The 21,203-nt window shown below is 44.1% G+C and overlaps 1 protein-coding gene across 1 annotated transcript in view; it reads left to right on the forward strand.

The window, feature by feature from the left end:
- The first annotated feature begins 232 nt into the window (after nucleotides 1-232).
- The window catches only part of ATRN (attractin), a 167,776-nt gene continuing 146,805 nt past the window's right edge, over nucleotides 233-21,203 (forward strand). The window contains 3 exon segments of the mRNA XM_081206904.1: nucleotides 233-366; nucleotides 369-439; nucleotides 445-872. Of these exon segments, the coding sequence (XP_081063030.1) occupies nucleotides 264-366; nucleotides 369-439; nucleotides 445-872 (602 nt within the window). The 5' untranslated portion in view covers nucleotides 233-263.

The following is a 21,203-nucleotide window of genomic DNA, read 5'->3' on the forward strand; positions in this document are numbered from 1 at the left end:
ACAGCGGAGCTGGCAAGAGGGCGGGGCCTCGGACTTGACAGCTGGGCGGTGCCAAACCTGAAGATCAGCCTCCTCCCCGTTTTGAAGGGCCTGATGGGAGATGTAGTCCGAAAAGTAACTGCCGGCGACCTGATTGGGCGAGCCTGCTCTCTATCAAATTCGGCACCGCCCACCTGCGTCCAGCCCGAAGCCCCACCCCTCTCCCCGCTTAGGCGGTTGCCTGGATACCATCCGCCCGCCTCTCTACGACAGAGAAGAACTCTATGGTCTCTCTTTCTCCTCGCTCTCCCCCCTCGTCAGGGGCTCCGCTCGGAGCCGACGTCATCGGGAGCGGACACCGGCGGGAGGGGGCGACGCTCCGTCGCTTCCTCCTCCTCCCCCTCAGAACGGTTGTGTGAGGAGGAGAGCGAGCGCCAGGCCGGCCGCCGCCGCGCTAAGGTTGAGCCTCGCGGGCTTCCGTCGCTCCAGGGAGGAGGCCGCTCCGCAGTAGCAGCCGCCGCCGCAGCCCTCGCCGGCCACCGTCCGCCCGCGCGAAGCTTCTCGGCGGAGCCTCTCTCTGCCGCCCGCCCCCTCCCCAGGCTCCGTTCTCCTCACTGCCGTCCCTTTCCCCCTCAGGCGATGGAGCGGCGGGGCCGCAGGCGGCGCGGCGGCCTCCTCGCCCTCGCCCCAGCCTGGCTGGCCGCCGTCCTGCTCCTCCTGCTGGGTCCGGCGGCCGGAGCCGGGGTGGGAGCCGGAGCCGGAGCGGCCGCCGAGGCGAAGGAGTGCGACAAGCCGTGCGCCAACGGAGGGCGCTGCCAGCCCAGCACCGGCCAGTGCGAGTGCCCGCCGGGATGGGTCGGCGACCAGTGCCAGCACTGCGGGGGCCGCTTCCGGTGGGTGAGGGGGAGCCCCGGGGGGAGGGCGAAGCGGGGGGGGGGGTCGGGGTCTCTTCGGCCGGGCACGACCCCGGGGAAAGCCTCGGCCCGACCTGCCTCACAGGGTTGGTGTGAGGGTCGGAGGGGCGGGGAGGTGTGTGCAAATGCTGCGCCTCTCATGGCCTGCTGGCGCCAACCCGCCTTGACATTACCTTCCACAAATCCTGTTCAGTTCTGCATAAGATTTCACCCGCAGTCCTGCACACACCTGGGAGCAACTGCAGGTTGGAGTTGTTTCTGGGTCAACGTGCCTCTTATCTACGTGCTTGGTCAAGTCACCCAGTGACTCGGTCTAGAATAGAAGCAAATAATACTTTTATTCGACTGGCTGAAATGATGAACCTTGGGCATATAGGTACTGCTGTGGGTGACCCCCTCCTCCAAATACGCACATTTGTTGTTGGCTAAACAGCGAAATCTTTCATAAGTGCTAGTGAGCTCATATCTGGGGAAATACATAATGACGAAAAAAGCACTAGGCATGTGTTGGGGGTTGCTGTTGTTGTATAATTATTTATATCCTGACTTTACCCCTGACAGGGACTTGAGGCAGCTTATAGATAAAATAAGAACTGCTAAAAACAGAGAAGAACAATTTTTGTGGACGACAGAGACCAGGGTGGGTGTGAGGGTTCCCCCCATGTTACAAATTGCTAGGGAGCAAAGGGCTGTGCAATATATAGATAGGACACTCTCCCCTTACTCCCCTCTAAGTTCTGCTCTCTGATGTCTAAATGTGAGGAATTTAGGCCAGGATTGACTAACCCCTGTCCTGGGCAGGGGCTGATGTGGCCCCCTAACCACATTTTATTCTCTTGATTTCCCCCTAGACACCACTGATTTCAGCAGTGGGTGCAAAAATAAATTTAAGAAATAATGATGGCACTGGGTGGTTTGAACTCTCTGTGCTCAGCCCTGTGCCCTGATAGGGACACAGATGCCCTCCCCCTTAGTCATGGGACCAATCATTTTATGAATGAGGAATAATTCTGAAAACCCCCTTCCTTCAGAACAGTTGAGGGAGGGGTGTGGTGCTGCTTTGTGCTTGTAGGTGTGTATGTTTTGCAGGTATACCGGCAGGAGAGTGGGTGGTTACACCCAACACTGGCATTTGGCCCCCGGAAGGTTGGCCAAGGTTGAATGTGGCCCTCAGGCCCAGAAAAGCCACCCCTGCTGTAGGTTGCCAGAGATAAAAAAGAAAAGAAAAAGTAGGAGAATGCATCTTTGGGGTTTCTAGTATGATTTTAAAATGACTTGGGAATGAGCACATGTGAAAATTGCATTCAAAATACATGATGCAAGTAAGTGCTGATGCCTTGGCTGTTTGTTCAGAAGACCAGGAAATGTCCTGGTTCAGATCTCGCCCCTCCTATGAACTTGTCTGGTGACCTTAGCTCTCATCCTCCCTCTCTTAAATAACATGGGGCTAATACTCACCTCATCTTGCAAGGTAATTACAAAGATTGCAAGGCAACATCAAGGAGGTGTTTTAAATGCTTTCTATAAATGCTTAGTGTCATCTATGACCAGAAAAACTGAACCAGAGTTTTTCTGGTCGTAGATGACACTAAGCATTTATAGAAAGCATCCCAGAGTAATGGTTAAAAGGTGTGGAAACTGTGAGAAGAGAGTTGATTTAAAGTATATACTGTATTAAGGAATTGCTTTAATAACATAACCCATCTGGACTGCTCAAACTGCCTCATGTATGTTATCTCAGTAATTCTTATAATAACCCTGAGTAGGCCAGTATTATTACTGTCACATTACAGACGAGAGTTAGTGGCAGAGAGAAAAAAGGTGCTTTCATGTATGCAGGCATTCCTTTGCTGTGGTGAGACTTGGTTTGTGGACTTTCCAGTGGCTGAGATGTTTAGCCAACATACTGCTCTAGTCCTTAAGTTGGTGACAGTTATGGCTTGGTGGTGTGGGAAGCGATGTCACAGGGGAGATATCAGGAGAAAACTCGGGCTGAGCTTTTTCCACATAGACCAGTGAGGATTGTGATAATAGCAACAACAAACATTTGAATGTGAAGCTTTGCTGTAACACTAAGATTGCAGTCCTGTACCCACTTACTGGGCACTAAGTCCCACTGAATGTGCATAGGATTACACTGTCACAAAGGAAATCCTGCCTGGGTTCCCTGAGCAGCTTGATGAACAGAGGCAGGGATGTGTGTTCTCGCAGGAGCTCTCCTCTCCCAGTTGGCTTTGTAAGATCATGTGGAGGAGTGTACAAAGAAGACAAGGATGGAAGTCAGATTGGTGGGCCTGAGTTACTAAGCTGGGGGAAGTCTTTCTGCAGTGGCAGCATTGCCACTGAAAGGTCTGCCAGTTCCTACACATTTTTAAAGGAGGAGTGTGGAAAAGAGGCAAGCAGTGGTTGGTCTCTGTGTATTTGTGTTGTCGCTGTGTGAAACCATGGCATTTGGTCTTGCTGGTGAGGGCAGAAGGTAACAATTTTGCAAAGACAAGTTCCACAGAATTAACTGTGTGTGCTGCTGCAGACTAAGAGTAATGTGCCATCTTAAAGATGGACATATTTATTATAGACTACAGAAGCTGTGCCACAATAATTTTGTTAGCATTGCTGCATAGCTTTGCTCTTGTTTCTTGCTTATAGAAGTGTGTGCATTTGTGTGCATGCACATTCAGATGCATAGTTGGGAGCTGCAGAATGGATTTGATTTAAATCAAATCTATTTAAATCACGATTTAAATCACTGGTGAGTAAAACTTGATTTAAATCATTTTTTTACAGAAAGAATCATTCTTGCTGGTATAATCGTAATATTTACAGCCAGACGAAGGTTTCATTTTTGGAATAATAAAGTTTCAGAGTAGTTTTTACAGTTATATCAAAAATTACTGATTTGGTTATACTATTAGATATGCATAGACAGATAATTATGGAATTACTGTGAGGTTTAATAAGTTAACTGTTTATATTTGGACAACTTTTCTGCTGTACTTTTTTTGGAAGGAGAAAAATAATCATTTCCTTAATAACAATTTAAACAATTTATTTAACTAAAACAATAACGTTATATTATATACAGTGCTTTTATTCTAAAAAAAAGTTTTAGGAGTACTCTCATTTTGACTCAAGAAAATTACCATTTTATAGTTCAAATCGGGAAAAATACAGTAAATGGACAAAAGTACAAAGATTCAGAAAATGTTTAGGGGTATGCGTACCCCTGCATCCCCCCCAGGAAAAAGCACTGAGAATATATATCCACGTTTCTTAACTGAGGTGGTTAAACAATTCTTTTTTAAAAAATTAGACGGAGTTTTAGCACACATGAAAAACATGTTGGTGTGGTTCATCTGGGGATATAGGTAAAGGGACTCCTGACCGTTAGGTCCAGTCGCGGATGATTCTGGGGTTGCGGTGCTCATATTGCTTTACTAGCTGAGGGAGTTGGCATTTGTCTGCAGACAGTTTTCCCGGGTCATGTGGCCAGCATGACTAAGGTGCTTCTGGTGAACCAGAGCAGTGCATGGAAACGCTGTTTACCTTCCTGCCGGAGCGGTACCTATTTATCTACTTGCACATGACGTGCTTTTGAACTGTTAGGTTGGCAGGAGCAGGGACTGAGCAACGGGAGCTCACCCTGTTGCGGGGATTTGAACCGCCGACCTTCTGATTGGCAAGTCCTAGGCTCTGTGATTTTAGACCACAGCACCACCCACGTCCCAGGATATAGTCAGGCATTAAAAAAATTTATCTGGTACAAATAGGACAAAGTAAAGAATTAGAACTCAATGGGAACTCGCAAAGCAGACTTCTGTGCATGCAGTGGAACATCCCCCCTCCTCTCCTGTTCCCTTCAGCCCTCCTTGCACCCTCAAAATCATCTCTGGAGGGTTGAGGGACCCTCCAGAGCAGATTTGGTGGGTATGTGCAGAAGAGAGAGAGGAGAGGAAAGGGAAGTCAAGATGCACTATTGGAACTAGGCATGTGAAGCTGTGGCTGCAGCCCAATGACTGTATTGCCAGGATGTGAATTACCGTATTTTTTGCACCATAACACTCACTTTTTTCATCCTAGAAAGTAAGGGGAAATGTCTGTGCGTGTTATGGAGCGAATGTCTACGGATGGTGGGGGGATCTGCTGCAGTCGTGAGCAGAGGATCCATGGTTCCCCTTCCTTCCCTCCTCCGTGGCTCGCTTTGAAACAGCAAAGCGGGAGAAGAGCCACTGAGTGGGGAGGAGAGAGGGACAGAGAGCCTGCTTGCTTTAAAGGAGCAAAGCGGGAGAGGAGAGGAGCCTTCTCCTCTTATACCCCTCTTCTGCATTATTAACAGCATCCTTCTGCACCCACCCCATGCGTGCTCCTTGTCCCTTGAGTGCTTTTCCTTCCCTCCCCACTTAAAACATGGTTACAAGGCATGGATCCACATGGATCCTCAGGATTTTTGCATTGGGCTACCCCAAACTCACCGTCAGATCACATGTCTGTGGCTACAGCATGAACCACAAAAATCATACATCCACTGTTTCGTTTAGAATATTTTTTTCTTGTTTTCCTCCTCTAAAAACTATGTGTGTGTTATGGTCGGGTGCGTGTCCTAGAGCGAAAAATACGGTACATGCCTGGGCTGTGCTGATAGTGAAGATTATGTTTCCTAAAGCATTTGAAAGGAATTACTTACTTTGTCAGACAAACCCAATGATTAATAGGGTTGCCTTTTTTAAAAACAAGGTATGTCTGTGGTTTACCAGTCTAAGAGAAAGAGAAGAGTTCAGCATGAAATCTTAATTCAATATGTCTCATACTGAGAGTGTGATGCTAAGGTGAGGTCCATTTACTGGTAGTCCCTGGAGAAAGGGGCTTGTGTGACTGAAATGAAGCAAGGCAGTATATTAGAGTACTAGGGGTGCTACTCACTTTGGGTTATAGTGACAGTATGTTAGATCACCTCGGTTTATAATGGCCTAGCAGTAAGTGACAATTGTTGCTTGGGAATTCTAAGAGGGAAAAGAAATCACTGCAGCTTTGAAAGGTTTAATGAACCTTCCTGATTCAAAATGATGTACAATTGTATCCAAACACAGAAAAAAAAACCCTGCACTCCTTGATCTGAGGAACCATTGTGCAACTTTTGGTTATAATATCTTACAAAGTTTCCAAATGCATAAAGAAGAGAGAAGCAACTTTCCAAAATGTGTAGTGGACGGACAGCTGAGGGGAGAGCAGACTTCCAGATGTTATTTAAAGGCTGGATGCTTTTGCATGTATTTTGGTTCAGAATGTATTTATGCTGTTCCAAGTGGGTCTGTATTGCAGAACTAGGACACTACTGAAAGGATCTTTTTGTGTTATCTGGGACACCCTCTCTTAGTGGAATCTTGATTTGGGGTGATGGCACAGTAAACATATGTGTTTATGTGGTTGTATTCAGGATGAGTCTTCCCTCCTCTTACATCACATGATCTGTTAAAATAGATGCTGGCCTCCTTGCATCACAATACATGCATTTATTCAAGGGTGACTGTGCTGTAGGGGAAGATGCAGTTGCCAAGCCCTAAGGACCAGTGTAAGGACAGGGCACAGAGTCCTCCTTAATTGGGAAGCTACATTTCCCCATGAGTTGCCTGTGGGAAGAATTATGGAGTGGGTTCTTTGATCAGCATTGTACCTGTGATCATGGGATAGTAGGCTTGCCTTAAGTGGATGGAGTTATTGTTGCAAAGGTGATGAATTGTGTGTGCGGGTCATTAGAAAAGTTGCTCAGAAGTTTATCCCAGTCAGTAAAGGTTTCATGGCTCATTGGTGCCGGAAAAGGGGTGGCATCGGTGTATTTCAGTCGGTGTTAATTTGTGAGACAAAGAATAGCTTTTAAAATGCTTTGTTCCTTGCTCCCCCCGAATTATTTCTCTACATAACTAGGTGACAGAATATTGGTGCAGAAAAGCGTCCTTTAGTAATATATGCTGTGATGCCTTTAAGGTCATAGTGTGACTTGATTACTTAATCCTCAAGTGAGAATGAGACAGGTATGTTGTGCTGTCCTTCCCTCTATTAGCATTGTTCACTGGTTTGTGAGTGATGATTTTTATGTAGCCAAAATGGTGGTACCCATGCACAAGAAGAAGGTGTCTGCATGCTGGGAAACCAAAGAGGGCAGAAATCTCCCAGCATGGGCCCGTGAGTGAACCACATGCATTCCTCACTTTCTTCTGTGCCCATTTCAGCTTGCTGTGATCTGACCTTCCGTGAAGTGTGTGCCAATATACTCCTTTTCTGCGAAGTGTAGGATGGGGAGGGGAATTGGAGATGCAGGCTTTATTACTGTGGAAGAATGTAGATTCCCAGCCCTATAGTGCTCAAATAAGAAGGGAAGAGGCCATGGTAGGTCTCTGACTTACTTGGTCCTATACAACAAATACCATTATTCATTAGCCAGTGGTGTTGTCTGTTATTGAATTAAACTTTGGTCCTGGAAGTAATTCCTTTATTTGCAGGTAACCATACAAAATCAGGCTTTAATGGCAGGTGTCTCTAGTTTGTGACAAATACTGTTGAGTAACAAAAGCATCCACGTAGCTTGTTCTTATTTTAGAGGCCTGCATTTTGCTTTAGGATACAACTCTGTTGCCAAAACTAGCTTGAATATTGATAGCCTTGCAATGATGCATTTGGGTTGCTATTTGTCTGGCTTTGCATTACAGCAACAGCCTTGAAGGTTATATGCAGGACTGTGTGGGTTCTCCTGGGCAGATGAGCTAAATTATTTTGCCATCTTCTTATGAATAGTAAAGTGCTTCTGAGCTATTTAGAACTTGGCAATTTACACTTTATGGAGGCAGGTGTGTATTCATTGTGCTTATGTCGTCTTCTATGAGTGTGAAGGAGAGGTAGCCCTCTCCAGACATGCAGTAAAGTACATTGTGTCTGGGGGAGCTGTGACCAAAAGGGGGGCAGAAAAAAGCTGCCTGAGCAAACCTGATAATGTTATCTCTAGTTTTATGTACTAACTTTTAAAAATGTGGCTGTATTGTGCAAATATTTTGTAGGTTCTTGTTCTGAGTCCTGCAAGACCTTCCTTTGCCTGACCTATTTCCTGTCATGGTCCGGTTCACAGGCGATCAAAGTACCGGCAGGGGACTGGGAGCAAGATGGTGGGGTGGGAGCAGGAACGGGAGTCCAGAAGCCAGGAGTCAGGAAGTCAAGGGTCCGAGGATCAAGAAGCAAGGAGTCAAGGAACCAAACGCAGCAAGGCAGGGAATGAGTTGCTGTGGCAAAGAGCTGAAGGGAAATGCTGACCTAATCTTGCCGGCTCTTGCCACCAGGTGCAGTGAGTTACCAAGCCACCTCACCTGTGCAACCGTACCTTGCCTCTTCAGAACAAACTTAGGAAGGCCCCAGTCCTGCAAAGTCCTGCTGGTCACAGGGCCTGGCTCCTGCACGTGCTCCTGACATTTCCTTCTGACCTTGGAGGACAGGGTCCTATACAAGTCCCAGCTACAAAGGTGGCTGCTGAAGGTACAAGAGGCCATCTTGTTGTGAGTCCTGTCAGACCTGCTCCCTGCTTTTTCTGGTCTGTTACCACCTGGCCTGGAGGGTGGACCTCACTGATTTCGGCTACAATGGGAGCTTCTGCTGCTTAGGATGCCTAAAGACCTTTAGGGAGGGGTTTTCCTTAAGTGTTGTTGCCTGGGTCAAGGTTTAGTTCTGGAGCTGAATTAATTTTTTTTGCTGCCTGCATTATGCTCTTGTATTTTTATTCCTAGACCTTAGTATGAGCCATTAGTGGATTGTTTTAATTTTGTTGCGTCATTGGAGATGTTTTCCTAAGCTTGTTTAAACGTGAAGTCTTGTCAGTGAATTACATAAACTTTTCAGTGTTGTCAGCTGCTTGAGCAGGGTTTACTTTGCAAAGGTGGTGTACAAATAAACAATGATGGAAAGTTGCTTTGAAAGCCTCTTAGGGCTATAAATATTCAAAATAAATAAACCACAGCCGTCCAGTGAATCCGTGGAGGTGTACCTCTCTCTTTCATGCTCAAGGTGCTCTCTGTAAGAAACCTGAGTGTACACAGAGCAGACACACCTGCGGACATAAAGTATGCATTGGATCTATGAAGGTCAGGTTGATTTAAACCATCTCAAAGGGAAGAAAAATGGGAATAGTTTTAAATCAAGCTTCCCAATTTGAAATTCATACATTTCATGAACAAGCATGAATACTAGATGGGTTTTGTAACAATTAAAACATCTTGGAGTACAGCCAGATACAACCTAGGAGCATAATCAATTTTTTTGGGCCAGGTGCCTTTTTCATGACAGAGTTATGGCTGCTTGGAGACGAGACAGAGACTTGTTTGGCTCTCTCCGCCTGTGTTAAAGTGGAAGCCAGTTCTCCTGTATATGTGCAAGAATGTCGAGCGAGTGGAATGTGGAAGCGCCAGTCGTTGGAACACTTATTGACAGTAAGCACTGTTGAACAAAGTGGGACTAATTTCTGAGCACTTTTGCAGAAGAAATAGGGTTGTAGAATTCACAGTACTTAAAGCTTTCCGATGACAAGGGATCCTAGCTAATGAGTAAAGGGGTGTTTCTCTGTGAAATGGAATACTGCATGGATGTTTACTTTCCATATATATTTATAAGTTCAGAACTCAAAGCATTGCAGAGCTTGGAGGGAATGAAACAGGAGCATAAGATTCATTTGTATGGGCTCAGGTAGTTGAGTGGTGCTTCTGAGAAAGGATTGTGCTGTCACTTGCAGCATGATTACCTTTACCTGAATACAGGTCTTTTAGGTGACTACACAGTCTCCCTTGTGTCTACTCTGTTTTTATTCTGCAGTACTGAAGTGTTGTGCAGAGTTTGGCTGTCTCGCAGCAGCTTGGGACTTGGAGGAAGTTGAATGCAAGTCACATGTTTGTGTTGGATTATTGCCTCTGTATTTATGCTTGCAAAATACATGCCTTTTGTATGCCATTGCATGCCTAAGGCCGCAGACTGATGTACTCTTACATGAGTAAGTCCCACGAAACTCAGCAGTTCCTTTTTTTTTTTTGAGTGAATATGACTCAAAACACAAACAGTCCCCCAAAATTTTGTGAAGGCGTCCGTACATGCAAAGAAACCTGAAAATCAGATGTGGGGAGAAGAGTGAAAATGATTTAGTGGGGTGCAATTACAAGGTATTTTATAAGAAAGGAAAATGTCTTTCATTAAGTTAATGGAAGGAGTTATAGATGAATATTACACAGCTTCTGTAGCCGAAATGTGCTGAGTGGTACATTAAAAATAATTAATCTTGGCCTCAGAGTATGGTGTTGGACCGTTTTCATTCGGAATAAAATCTAGTATCTACTGCAATAAATTAGAACACCTTGCCCAAATAAGCAAAACATACTCTGCCATTAAATTTACTTTAGAGCACCAAAAGTGTAAAAACATTGGAAGTATCTTTAGAACTTGTTTTGCAGCAAGGAAAAAAAGTGCTAAAAGGTACTTGGCAACTCTGTGTAGGTTCTTGAATGGCCAAGCTAGTTGTGATGAGGAGGTGGTTAGTCTCATTCCAAAAAGAAGAAAAAGAAAAAAGACTTCCAAAACAGCCCCTCCAAAAAAGTAAGTGGGAATCCCTGAATCTGCTTGCCGCCCTGCAAGCTGCACTTTTAGCTCCTGGGAGGGGAGAACATAAGTACTGATGCTGTGCCTTTTATGGGAATTTAGATTAGGACAAGGGTAAAGGAAGGTAGGGACGCGGGTGGCGCTGTGGTCTAAACCACTGAGCCTTTTGGGCTTGCCGATCAGAAGGTTGGCGATTCGAATCCCCGTGGCAGGGTGAGCTCCCATTGCCCAGTCCCTGCTCCTGCCAACTTCGCAGTTTGAAAGCATGTCAAAGTGCAAGTAGATAAATAGGTACCGTTCCGGCGGGAAGGTAAACGGCATTTCTGTGCACTGCTCTGGTTTTGCCTGAAGCGGCTTAGTCCTGCTGGCTACATGGCCCGGAAAAACTCTGCGGACAAACGCCAGCTCCCTCAGCCTGTAAAGCGAGATGAGCGCTGTAACCCCAGAGTTGTTCGTGACTGGACTTAACTGTCAGGGGTCCTTTACCTTTTAAAGGAGAAGAGGGTCAAACACCTTTTTTACAGCGGGCTGCTTATCTAATCTTCAAAGCGGCAGCATGTGGCTTCTAATTCAACAAAGAAACACTTTCCCACTGCATATGGTTTGACCCATAATCTCAGATTTTATAGTAATACCTTTTACATAGGGTCATATTTATACATGCTATGTTTTCACTTTGTCACATGCAACTGATTTTTATTTTGTGTACTTCTGCTAGATTGAAAAGAATAGTTATTTTTTCTTTTCTTAAAAAAGATATTAATTGCAGACAGTAACTTCCTTTGTGTCTGATCAGATGTGCAAAAAATAACAAAATCAGTGTTGCTGCTTCTAATTCTTATAGGTAGCAAATGGCCCAGCAGAATTGTGACCTTTTACAAATTAACTATATTCTTTGAGGCAGAAAACCTTGTTCCATATGATAAATGCAGTTTATACTGCTTCAGGATTACCTCCACTCCAGCTCTTAAGTCAAGCTTGACAAGGCCGAGGTGACAGAAGCAGGAGACTTTTGAGTGTGTGAGCCTTGGCTGCATGGACTGCCTCACCATCCAGCATGAGCCTTAGCCAGACCATTCAGTTTTCATCCAATGCCCATTTCTCCCTCTCTGTTAGGTAACTTCATGTTAACTTTCGGTGGCTAAAATAGTTAGCCAAAGGGTACAAGACATTCTAAGGAATGCACTTTGGACATAACAGTGCACATTTACCATCATAGTTTGTGCTACTTTGGCAGATTTTTGCTTCAAGTTACTGCATCAGCTCTTGTCTATAATGTAAAGGGGGGGGGGGCGCTTTCCACAGACTCCACCAGTTGAATCTTTGAGACCGAAGGCCTTTGTCCTGACCAGGACACAGCTGGTGGATCCCTTGTATGTGATTGCCAAGTCTAGGAATGCACCACTGCTTGAAAGAAATGTATTGTGACTGCTAGCTCAAAGCTTCTTGCTTTTTTCTTCATCTACCCTGTCCCCTTAAATACCCTTTCTCCCTGCACAGGCTCTCTGCCGCCACAGAGATGTTTACCCTAGTTTGTTGCAGTGAAGACATTCTTGGGTTCTCAGCAGAGTTATATCCCAGTGGATTGTTTGCTCTTGGACTTCCTGGCTGCTGCTTAATTTCTGGGGAACTTAACTTTAGGTGAACCATAATAAAACCAGTGATGATACTTTGGGGTTGTGTGTGTGGTGCTTACTACTCTTGTCTCCTTAGTTTCTCTGAGCTCCTGAAAAGTCCTCAGCGGTGTTGGTAAAAAGATTAACAAGAATATGTAAATATGGATTGATAATGGTGGAAAATATATATTTATAATAGGTTAAGATGCTGAGTAAGGACAAATGATAGAGGGTAAGGACTTGCTGAATTAAATATCTGAACTGGAATACAAAAAGGGAGGTGTGAGGAGGTCAGGAAACTAGTAAATGAAGTATAAGATATGAAATTGTTGATTTTCTTTTTTCCTTTTTTCTCCCCCCCCCCCTTTCGTGTTAACTGTCTTCTATTCTGTACTTTTCATGTGTTTTGCTTTTGTATTTTTGTAATTCTTTTTTATTCTATTAGGGTTATTTTTTAAGTTTAAACTTTGAAACTTATTAATGTTTGTAAAACTTCAATAAATATTATTTTTTAAAAAAATGAAAAGTCCTAATACGGTAGTTGAAGTAGTGTCCTAACAGCCTTTGTGTATTAAAAGTCACTGCCACCCTGTGCCAGACTACTGCGCAGACTGCTTTTTTTTTTTAGTAGTTCCTGCACTCATAACAAGCTTCTCTTGTCACTAGCTGCTCCCAGCTGCATGTGATTTCATGTATTGCATGCCTGAAACCAATCTTGATCCCATCTGCCTTTCCTGTGCCTATTTTCTGTTCATCCACTAGAAAACCCCCAGAACAACATCCTTCCCCATCCCTCCTCAATCAACTTCAAAGACATCTGTTTATTCACATTTCAAAAACACAGTATGGACCTATTCATTTATACAAGTAGTTAACATCCTGAGGGATCTAGTCCAACCCCCTGCACTGCAGGAATCACACCTAAAGTATCTCTGGGAGATGGCCATCCAAGCTCTGCTTAAAAACTGTCAGAAAGTTCTTCCTGGTGTTTAGTTGGAATTGCCTTTCTTGTCATTTGGTTCAATTGTTTTGGGCCCTACCCTCCAGAGCAGGAGAAAACAAGCTTGCTCCATCCTCCATGTGACACCCCTTTAGATATTTGAAGATGGCTTTCATATCTCTTCTCAGTCTCCTCTCTCCCACATCAAACATGCCTAACTCCCTCAACTGTTCCTCGTAAGGCTTGGTTTCCAGACCCTTGATCATCTTGGTCATCCTTCTCTGTATACCTTCTCGCTTGCGGCATCCCACTTCTCACATTTTCCCAGGATAACGAGAAAACTTAATGAGCCCTTTTGGGTTTGGTCAGTCAACCAACTATAAATCCACCTAATGGTTACCTCATAAAGCCCACATTTTACCAGCTTCTTTCCAAGAATATGGGATATCTTTGCCAAAACCAAGATATACTATGCCCACTGCATTCCCCTGATCCACCAAGCTTGTAACTCGAATCAAAAATAAAATGAAATTTGGATTCGTGTGGCAATACTTGTTTCTGAGAAACCTGTGCTGGATTTTAGCAATCCCAACACCCTTTTCTAAGTCCTCACAACCGACTGTTGAATTATCTGTTCTGGGACCTTTTCTGGTATCTACGTCAAGCTGACTGGTCTTTTTTACTTGGTTCCTCTTTCCCCACTTTTTTGAGCATGGGGACAACCATTGCCCATCTCCAGTCTGCAGACACCTCACCTGTTTCCCAAGAATTCGACAGGCTCTGAGATTATACCTTCAAGCTCCTTTAGTATCCTTAGGTGCAGTTTATCAGGCCCTGGAGAATTGTTCCCTAACCACCTCTTTTCCTATCTTGGGTTCCCTCCTTGGGCATTGCTTTTCTTTAGGATGAAGACATGTATACATGTGGCTAGTACTCTTTAATAATAATAATAATAATAATAATAATAATAATAATAATAATAATAATATGTCCAAATCAGGAGATTGATTTAAGTGCTGAGTGCAAACCAGGATTCATAAGGAGTCTTTAAACCAAAATTTTCTAGTTCAGATGTTGCAGTAACTGTCCTTTTAAAATCTAGGATATCTCCTCTGCAGCTAGATGAAGGGCCTGTTTGCACTTGAGAGTTTTTTGCATACCAGCAAACCATGGTTTGTTGAAGCAGCATGTTGCTTTTGAACCAGACTTCTGTATTCCATAATTTTGCTTTTACTGCTTGTAATGTATGTCAGCCCTACTGGGAACCCTCTTGGTTGTGAGAAACAATTATGCTTCTTTCCCTTGCAACAGTCCCCTTGGAGGTAATAATTCATTTTTGTAAACTTGCCTGCTGTCTGTGTTGGATAAGAATAGCCGCCTAGGCTGGGAAGTGCTTGTAAATGGTAAAATATAACTGATTTGTGCCTGTTTTTCAGCCATCAATGTGCCATAAATGACTAACGTAGATTGTCTGCCCACACATAGCTAGTAATTTTTTGTAGGTTTTTAACCTTTTGTTAAGCCCATGATGCATCTTTGAACATACTGCACAGATAACTTTGGTCATGGAGCTGCTTCACATCTGCTATGTATATCTCTAGCACAATGTGTATTGTTGGCTGTATGTAGCGTAGTAACAGTCCTGTAGTCTTTTTCTTCTTCCTTTGATCAAAGGCTGCAGTCTAAACAACTTATACAGTAATGTGTTAGGGCAGAAGTGATCCGTTCATAAATGCTTCCCCAACATAGTTTTCAGTAATGACTTCCATAGGGAGAAATCCTGATGTGCTGTGCAAATACCCCCTTGAAAGATTCAGTGCTTTTAGGCGTTGATGCTTTCTGTACTTGGTGAAGGCATACTCTTCCCTGCACTTCCAAGCAAAATCCGCAAATGTCTTTTGAATTTTTATTTGGCTTTTGAACCCGTTCAGGGAAGTTTTTAATATGTAACGCTGTACTGTTTTTAACACTGATTGGGAGCTGCCCAGAGTGGCTGGGGAAACTCAGCCAGATGGGCGGGGTATAAATAATAAATTATTATTATTATTATTAAGGTAGATTGCTTTCCTCCTTCGCATGCCACTGATGAACACAGGTTCCGTGAAACCACTTGAAGGGTTGTATTGAGCTTCTTTGCATCATTAGATTTTTTTTAACCTAGATACTGGTGTTTTGTATTCTGGTCCTTAAACTATTAGTGGACCACAGTTGGCCTTTGTGGTATGTATTAGCCAGACAATATGTAGACAGTTTGGATCAGGCCCTTTAATCGATGTAGTTGCCGATTAACCTACAATGTCTTGTTCTCTTAGTGAAATATGTTGGCTACGATTATTCAGATGCGTGTGCGTTTATATAAATCTTGTGGGATAATAACCTATTATTCCTGTCAGTCCATTTCTGAGCTCAGTTCAGAGTGTTGATGTCAGCCTTTAAGGCTGACATCAACCTCCACCCATTGTTCGTGCCCTTGAGGTTTTGAGGCTACACAGGTTTTGAGGTTTTTGTGGCTATCAGCCTCACACATCTTGACCAATCAGGAAGGATAAAAAGTTGTAGTCCAAAACAAATTAATGGCATGTTGAAGACGGGTACTCTACATGACTTACCAGGGCTCTGAATGCAACGCTTAGCTTCTTGCATCCTTCCTGTACATTGAGGTCACCAATTGACACTGTTCTTGGGTGCTTCTGGCATCTGAAGTGATGTGGATGGGGACTGGGAAAAAGGGCTTTTAAAAATTGTGGTGCTTTAAATGTTTTAGGCTTGTCTGTTGTTTGTTTTGTTACCTTCTGTTTTTCAGCAGATGGGCTATTGCACAAGGGCTATTGCACCCTATCTTAGTGTTGCTGCACATCAACTGGCTAGTCTGTCCTCTTTTCGGGAAGAAATGACTTCCTTATGCTCTTGAGCTTGGAAAAGATGTTGAAGAATCCATGAGGATGTATGCTGATCTCAAAAGTAATGAGGCGGGTGTTCATAGAGGAGTGGGATAGCTGATATGCCCATTTTCTGTCTTCTCTAGGTATGCTTCATTTATGTAGAAGAGTTCTGTTTTGTTTCATCTGCTTGGGAAGTGAGTGGTTTCCATGAGAAAGTGAGACAGGACAAGAGTCCCTTGCATAACAAGATGAGTAAGGTACAAGGATGACTGGCCGGTGCTGTCGCCCCACCGGGTAGCAAGCTGTAGCAGTGGTTAATGTTGGGCTGTAAATTAGCTGGAGGAGGGGAAGGAGCTGGAGATTGAAGGCAGGAACACTAACAGGGAACTGCAAGCAGTAGCACAAATCAGAACCATTAAGCCCAATTGCCTGCTTTGTTGGTTGGTCAGCCAGAATTTATGGACCCCTGCTAAAAGGGTAGTCAGAATGGACCCTGTTGCCGTTACCTACACCACTAGAGGCTTGTGCAACCACTAATTTGGAACACCCTGACCCAGCTCATTAGCTGGAGTCATCTAACCTTTGGTTTGAGCCCTGGCTTCTGTCTAACTTTAATCTCAAAGGGCATACATATTGCAAAATAGGCCCAACTCAGGAGTTCTCTCTTGCAGTCAGATCACAAGTGAAAGCATCCCTCTGTCCCAGTTAAGGTCAAACAGGTAAAATTATCATGCCTCTTCTCATACTGTTACTCCATGTTTATTGTGGAACATTTTCCAGGAGGGCAAAATCCACCTTGAAAGCTTAGTTGATCAATCTTACAGCACAAGGTTGTGTTCTCCAATTCGTCACCTTTTTGTGAGATTCAGTTTTGTTTCTGTAGTTACAAATGCAGTTTGGAGCTGCTGCCAACCTAGCACTTTGAAAGCACACCAGTGCAAGTAGATAAATAGGTACTGCTGCAGTGGGAAGGTAAACGGCATTTCTGTACACTCTGGTTTCTGTCATGGTGTTTCGGTTGCACCAGAAGCGGTTTAGTCATGCTGGCCACATGATCTGGAAAGCTGTCTGTGGACAAGCGCCAGCTCCCTTAGTCTGAAGCGAGATGAACACCGTACCCCATAGTCGCCTTTGACTGGAATTAACCGTCCAGCGCTCCTTTACTTTTGTGTTTTACCTTCTGATATGAATGATGAGGGAAGATGCCCTTGGTAGAAAGAGAGGGTTTTGTGGGCTTGAAAAAACCAAGAAAATCCTTTGTTAATCCTGTTTTTGTTTTGTTTTTAAAAAAATCCAGATTAGAAGCATCAGTGTTTCCATCATTGCTAATTGTTCCTGCCTTTAGAATGTTTTCCTACCTAACCAGATATTTATTTCCACAATGTAGTGTTAATCATTAACTAATCTGCATTGAGATCTTTTAAAAGCCTTGAAGATCTATGACAGTAGATAGAATCTAAACCAAATCTTAATTCTGAATCTGAATAATTTACAGTTAACATAGTGACTATAATCCTATATGCGCTAAGATATAAAGGGCTCAGTTGAATTCAGCGGGATGTATTTTTGAGTGAATCAGTGGAGTCCTGAATTATCATATCTTTCAACTTCCAAGTTTGTTTACTCAATGATACTGATAATTTCACATTCTGTATAAACATCAGAATCTGTTTGTAATAGTCAGAGGTAGTTGAACTGAAATTCTATTTATACTTTCCTCCTATTAGGACAAAAAGAACCTCCCAGGATTAGCTGCAGAATAAAACACAGTGCAATGCAATCACAAATTTCAAATAAATAATAAAAGTAATCAGTAATAATAAAACACCTATCAGATAGGACTTCAGGGCTTCCTTAAATGCCTGCAACTATGGGGATTGACAGTCTGCAGCCGGCAGTGTATTCTAGAGGTTTGGGGCCTTTGCAGAACAGCCCCACTTCCTTGTTCTTGCCTACTATTTTTGGACTTGGCTATGGGAAAAGGAACTCCATTGCTGATTGTAACATATGGGCAGGCTGTTAGCGGGTTAAGGTGATATTTCAGGTAAATCAGACCAAAATCATTTAAGACTTTAAGGGAGAGAGGGAGAGGGGTCTGCCAGAACTCTCACCAACCAGCATAATTCTGTGGTGATGGCTGATGGGAGCTGTGGTCCAGCAACTTCAACAGGGTACCATGTTGCCTACTGCTTCTTTAATATCCAGTACTGTACTGTTTCAATTGGGCTTGGAAATGCACTGGCAACCAGTGCAGGTAGGTGTTACGTGAACTGCCTGCCTGACTCCCACCAGGACTCTGGGGGCAGGATTCTGTACCAGCTGATGTTTCTAAAGGCCTTTAAAAGGAGGCCCCCAGTTAGCGTTGACTCCATGAACATTCCAAAACTGCAGACTTTGCCTTGGGAAGCAGCACAGCACCACTGAAAACCAGCTGTAAATCTCAGACTTCTGGATAGTTTTAACTTCTACATTGGGGGGGGGGGAATTTGAACTTGGAGGCTTCCCATGGGCTATGAGATGAAACCAGAGTTCCCCAGAACCACCTTCTGATATTGCTCCTCCAGAAAGCACCACAGGAACACAGTGCTTCCCAAGCTCCACCCAGATAAACAGTTCATGGCATAGAAAGTCTCTGAGAGAGGTCTAGGACAGTGTTTCCCAACCACTGTTCCGCGGCACACTAGTGTGCCGCGAGATGTTGCCTGGTGTGCCGCGAGATGTTGCCTGGAGGGAGGCGGACGAGTCGGGCGGCGAGAGGCGGGGCGGCGGCGGCGAGGAGAGGCCGCCCAGCGCGGGGCTCTCGCCGTCTGCCTGCCTGGCTGCCTGCGAGCTCGGCGGGCAGCGCCTCCGTCCGCAGCGCCCGCCCCTGCCAAAGCTCACCCAGCCAAGCCGCGCTCTCCTTCCTGCCTCGCTTTGCTGCCTCCTCCCCCCCCCACCCCCAAAGCTTGGAGGTTCCCCGGCAAGGGGGAGGGAAAAAATTGAAACTTACACTTTTAATGGTGGTGTGCCTCAAGATTTTTTTCATCAAACAAGTGTGCCTTTGCCCAAAAAAGGTTGGGAAACACTGGTCTAGGAGAATGCACTTCTACACCTGTTGTCCAGCATAAGTCATTCCCAAGTGTGACCAGGGCTGTTTTTGTCCCAAAGTCAGGCCTGAAGCTGGATTGGAATGGATCTAAATCAGTATTATTCAATGCACATTTTTATAGGAAAAACACCCTATAAGGTGTACTAAGTGTAATATAAATGTCACATTTGGACAGATTTTCTTGGATTTTTAGTAGGAATATTTGTAAATGCTTTAAGATTTGACAACTTGCAATTAATTTTTGAAGGGGAAAAATTAAGGCACCAAAAACTGTTAACATACTGTACTAATTTTTATTTTTCTATATCTGAAGTGTTGTGCATGTGTTCTTCTGAGTAGGGACAGTAATCTGCAAACAGTTGCAACTCTTGAGTTTAGAATTGACTAGCATAGCCCGCCTCGACTTGTATTGTCTTCGTTATGTTTTTATGAAACAGCGCATTTCTAAAAGTGGAACATTTTCTGCAGAAAAATACAGCAGTGAAAAACATTCCACTTTGCATCATTGGCATAGCTTTTTGTTTATCATGTGCACTATCAGTCATGGATGCTCATTATCACCATAGAGACACACATTTTCCTCTAGGAGGCTGTGGTGCTTCCAAAAGTATAAAATGTTAATGCTTGAACATGCCGTGACTTCACTGGTAGATGTGGGAAATGCTGAACAGTGGAAGTTTCTTGTGGAAACATACTTTAAAATTCCCTACGAGAGCTATCTATTTTCAGTGTACAACCTGCAGTGTCTTGGAAGCTATGAAGGTGAGTTTAACTAACGGTCTTGAAATGCAAGAGCAATCGTTACAATATGCTGTTTCCTGTGGGCTCTTGCCATTAAAGGGCAGTCATAAGTCTTTGGGCCCATATGAGTGTTGATGGTGTTTCATTTCACTTTCTGTTTTTGCATCTATTTTTTGTGCTTCCTGTTGCACATGAAATTGCTTTACAATCCCATTTAAGCAGGCCACTAGCCTTCCTTTAATGAAATGTCCTCCTTTAGAATTGCTTGCTTTTCTGTCCTCTTTTGCACCCATCACCGCAGTAAGCTTAGTATTTGCAATATTCACAAACTGGGTTTGTAATCTCCATCTGATATGAGTCTGCCTTGCAGATTTGTACCATGTATTTCCCTGCTTCTTCTCCCCTGTCAAGTTTTTTTTCTTTGAGCCCTCCTTGCTCTGATCTTTATCTTGCTCCCTCAGCTGCTGAATTGTTAGTAAATAAATTGTCTGGAGAAACAAGTGCACTCGGTTCTTGTCAGATGGCTTGAATTGGTCTCTCCCGCCCACTTTTTCCACATTAATTTGCAAATATTTAGATGAGCGCACTGAAACACTAGTGAAATGGCATTCATAAGTGGCCATTGTTCACTTTTTGATATGGCAGCACGACAAAAATGAAAATGAGGCAAGGCACTTACGGTTAGTATTCAAACTGTGTAGTAACTCCTCATAATGTTCCTTATATTTGCAGGCGGTAATATCTGACCTCCCAAGCAAATTTCACTGTGTTATAAACCGTCAGCTGGATGGCAATGTAGAAAATACTTGAGAGCGCCTGTGTCTTGTAATTGGCTTATCATTGTTTTCACAGAAGAACATAAAAATTGCTTTCCTGGATTAGACCAGCCTCCAGCAGCGACCAGCTTAAATGCGCTGGGGAAGCTCCTAAGCAGGGCAGGGAGGTTATAGTCATTCCCGGTTTGCTGCCAGCATCTGTGAATGCATTCTCACGAAGGTTTCATGCTGCTTTCATGGCTGAGTCACCCTCCTGCCCTGTGCTGGTGGACTTAACCTTCAGATAACATTGATGCCTTGTACCTTACAGAGTCTTCCTTCTGCTTATGCCTCGCTCCTCTTTCAATTGGCGCAATTAATTGGCTAAGGCTTTAACTGTAATGTGCTTCTGATTAATTGGTGGCACTGAGGGCGCACACATAACTGGGTCTCCTGAAGGCTTGCTTCTTATCCAGACTGCAAATATGTGCTAACTTCCTCTCCTGTGTGCCAAAAGGCCTTTTTGTCCCATTTGCGTACAGGGCTAGAAGGTAGCTTGCCTTTTGCTACGGAAGGCTGTGATATCTCGTCTTAACAAATGCTGCCATGGTGATGGACAGAATAAGGCATCACACACCGTACCTCCTGGTTTGGGGGTATTTCATGCAGTAAC

Source organism: Podarcis bocagei (assembly GCF_964188305.1).
Source record: "Podarcis bocagei genome assembly, chromosome: 9".
NCBI lineage: Eukaryota > Metazoa > Chordata > Lepidosauria > Squamata > Lacertidae > Podarcis > Podarcis bocagei.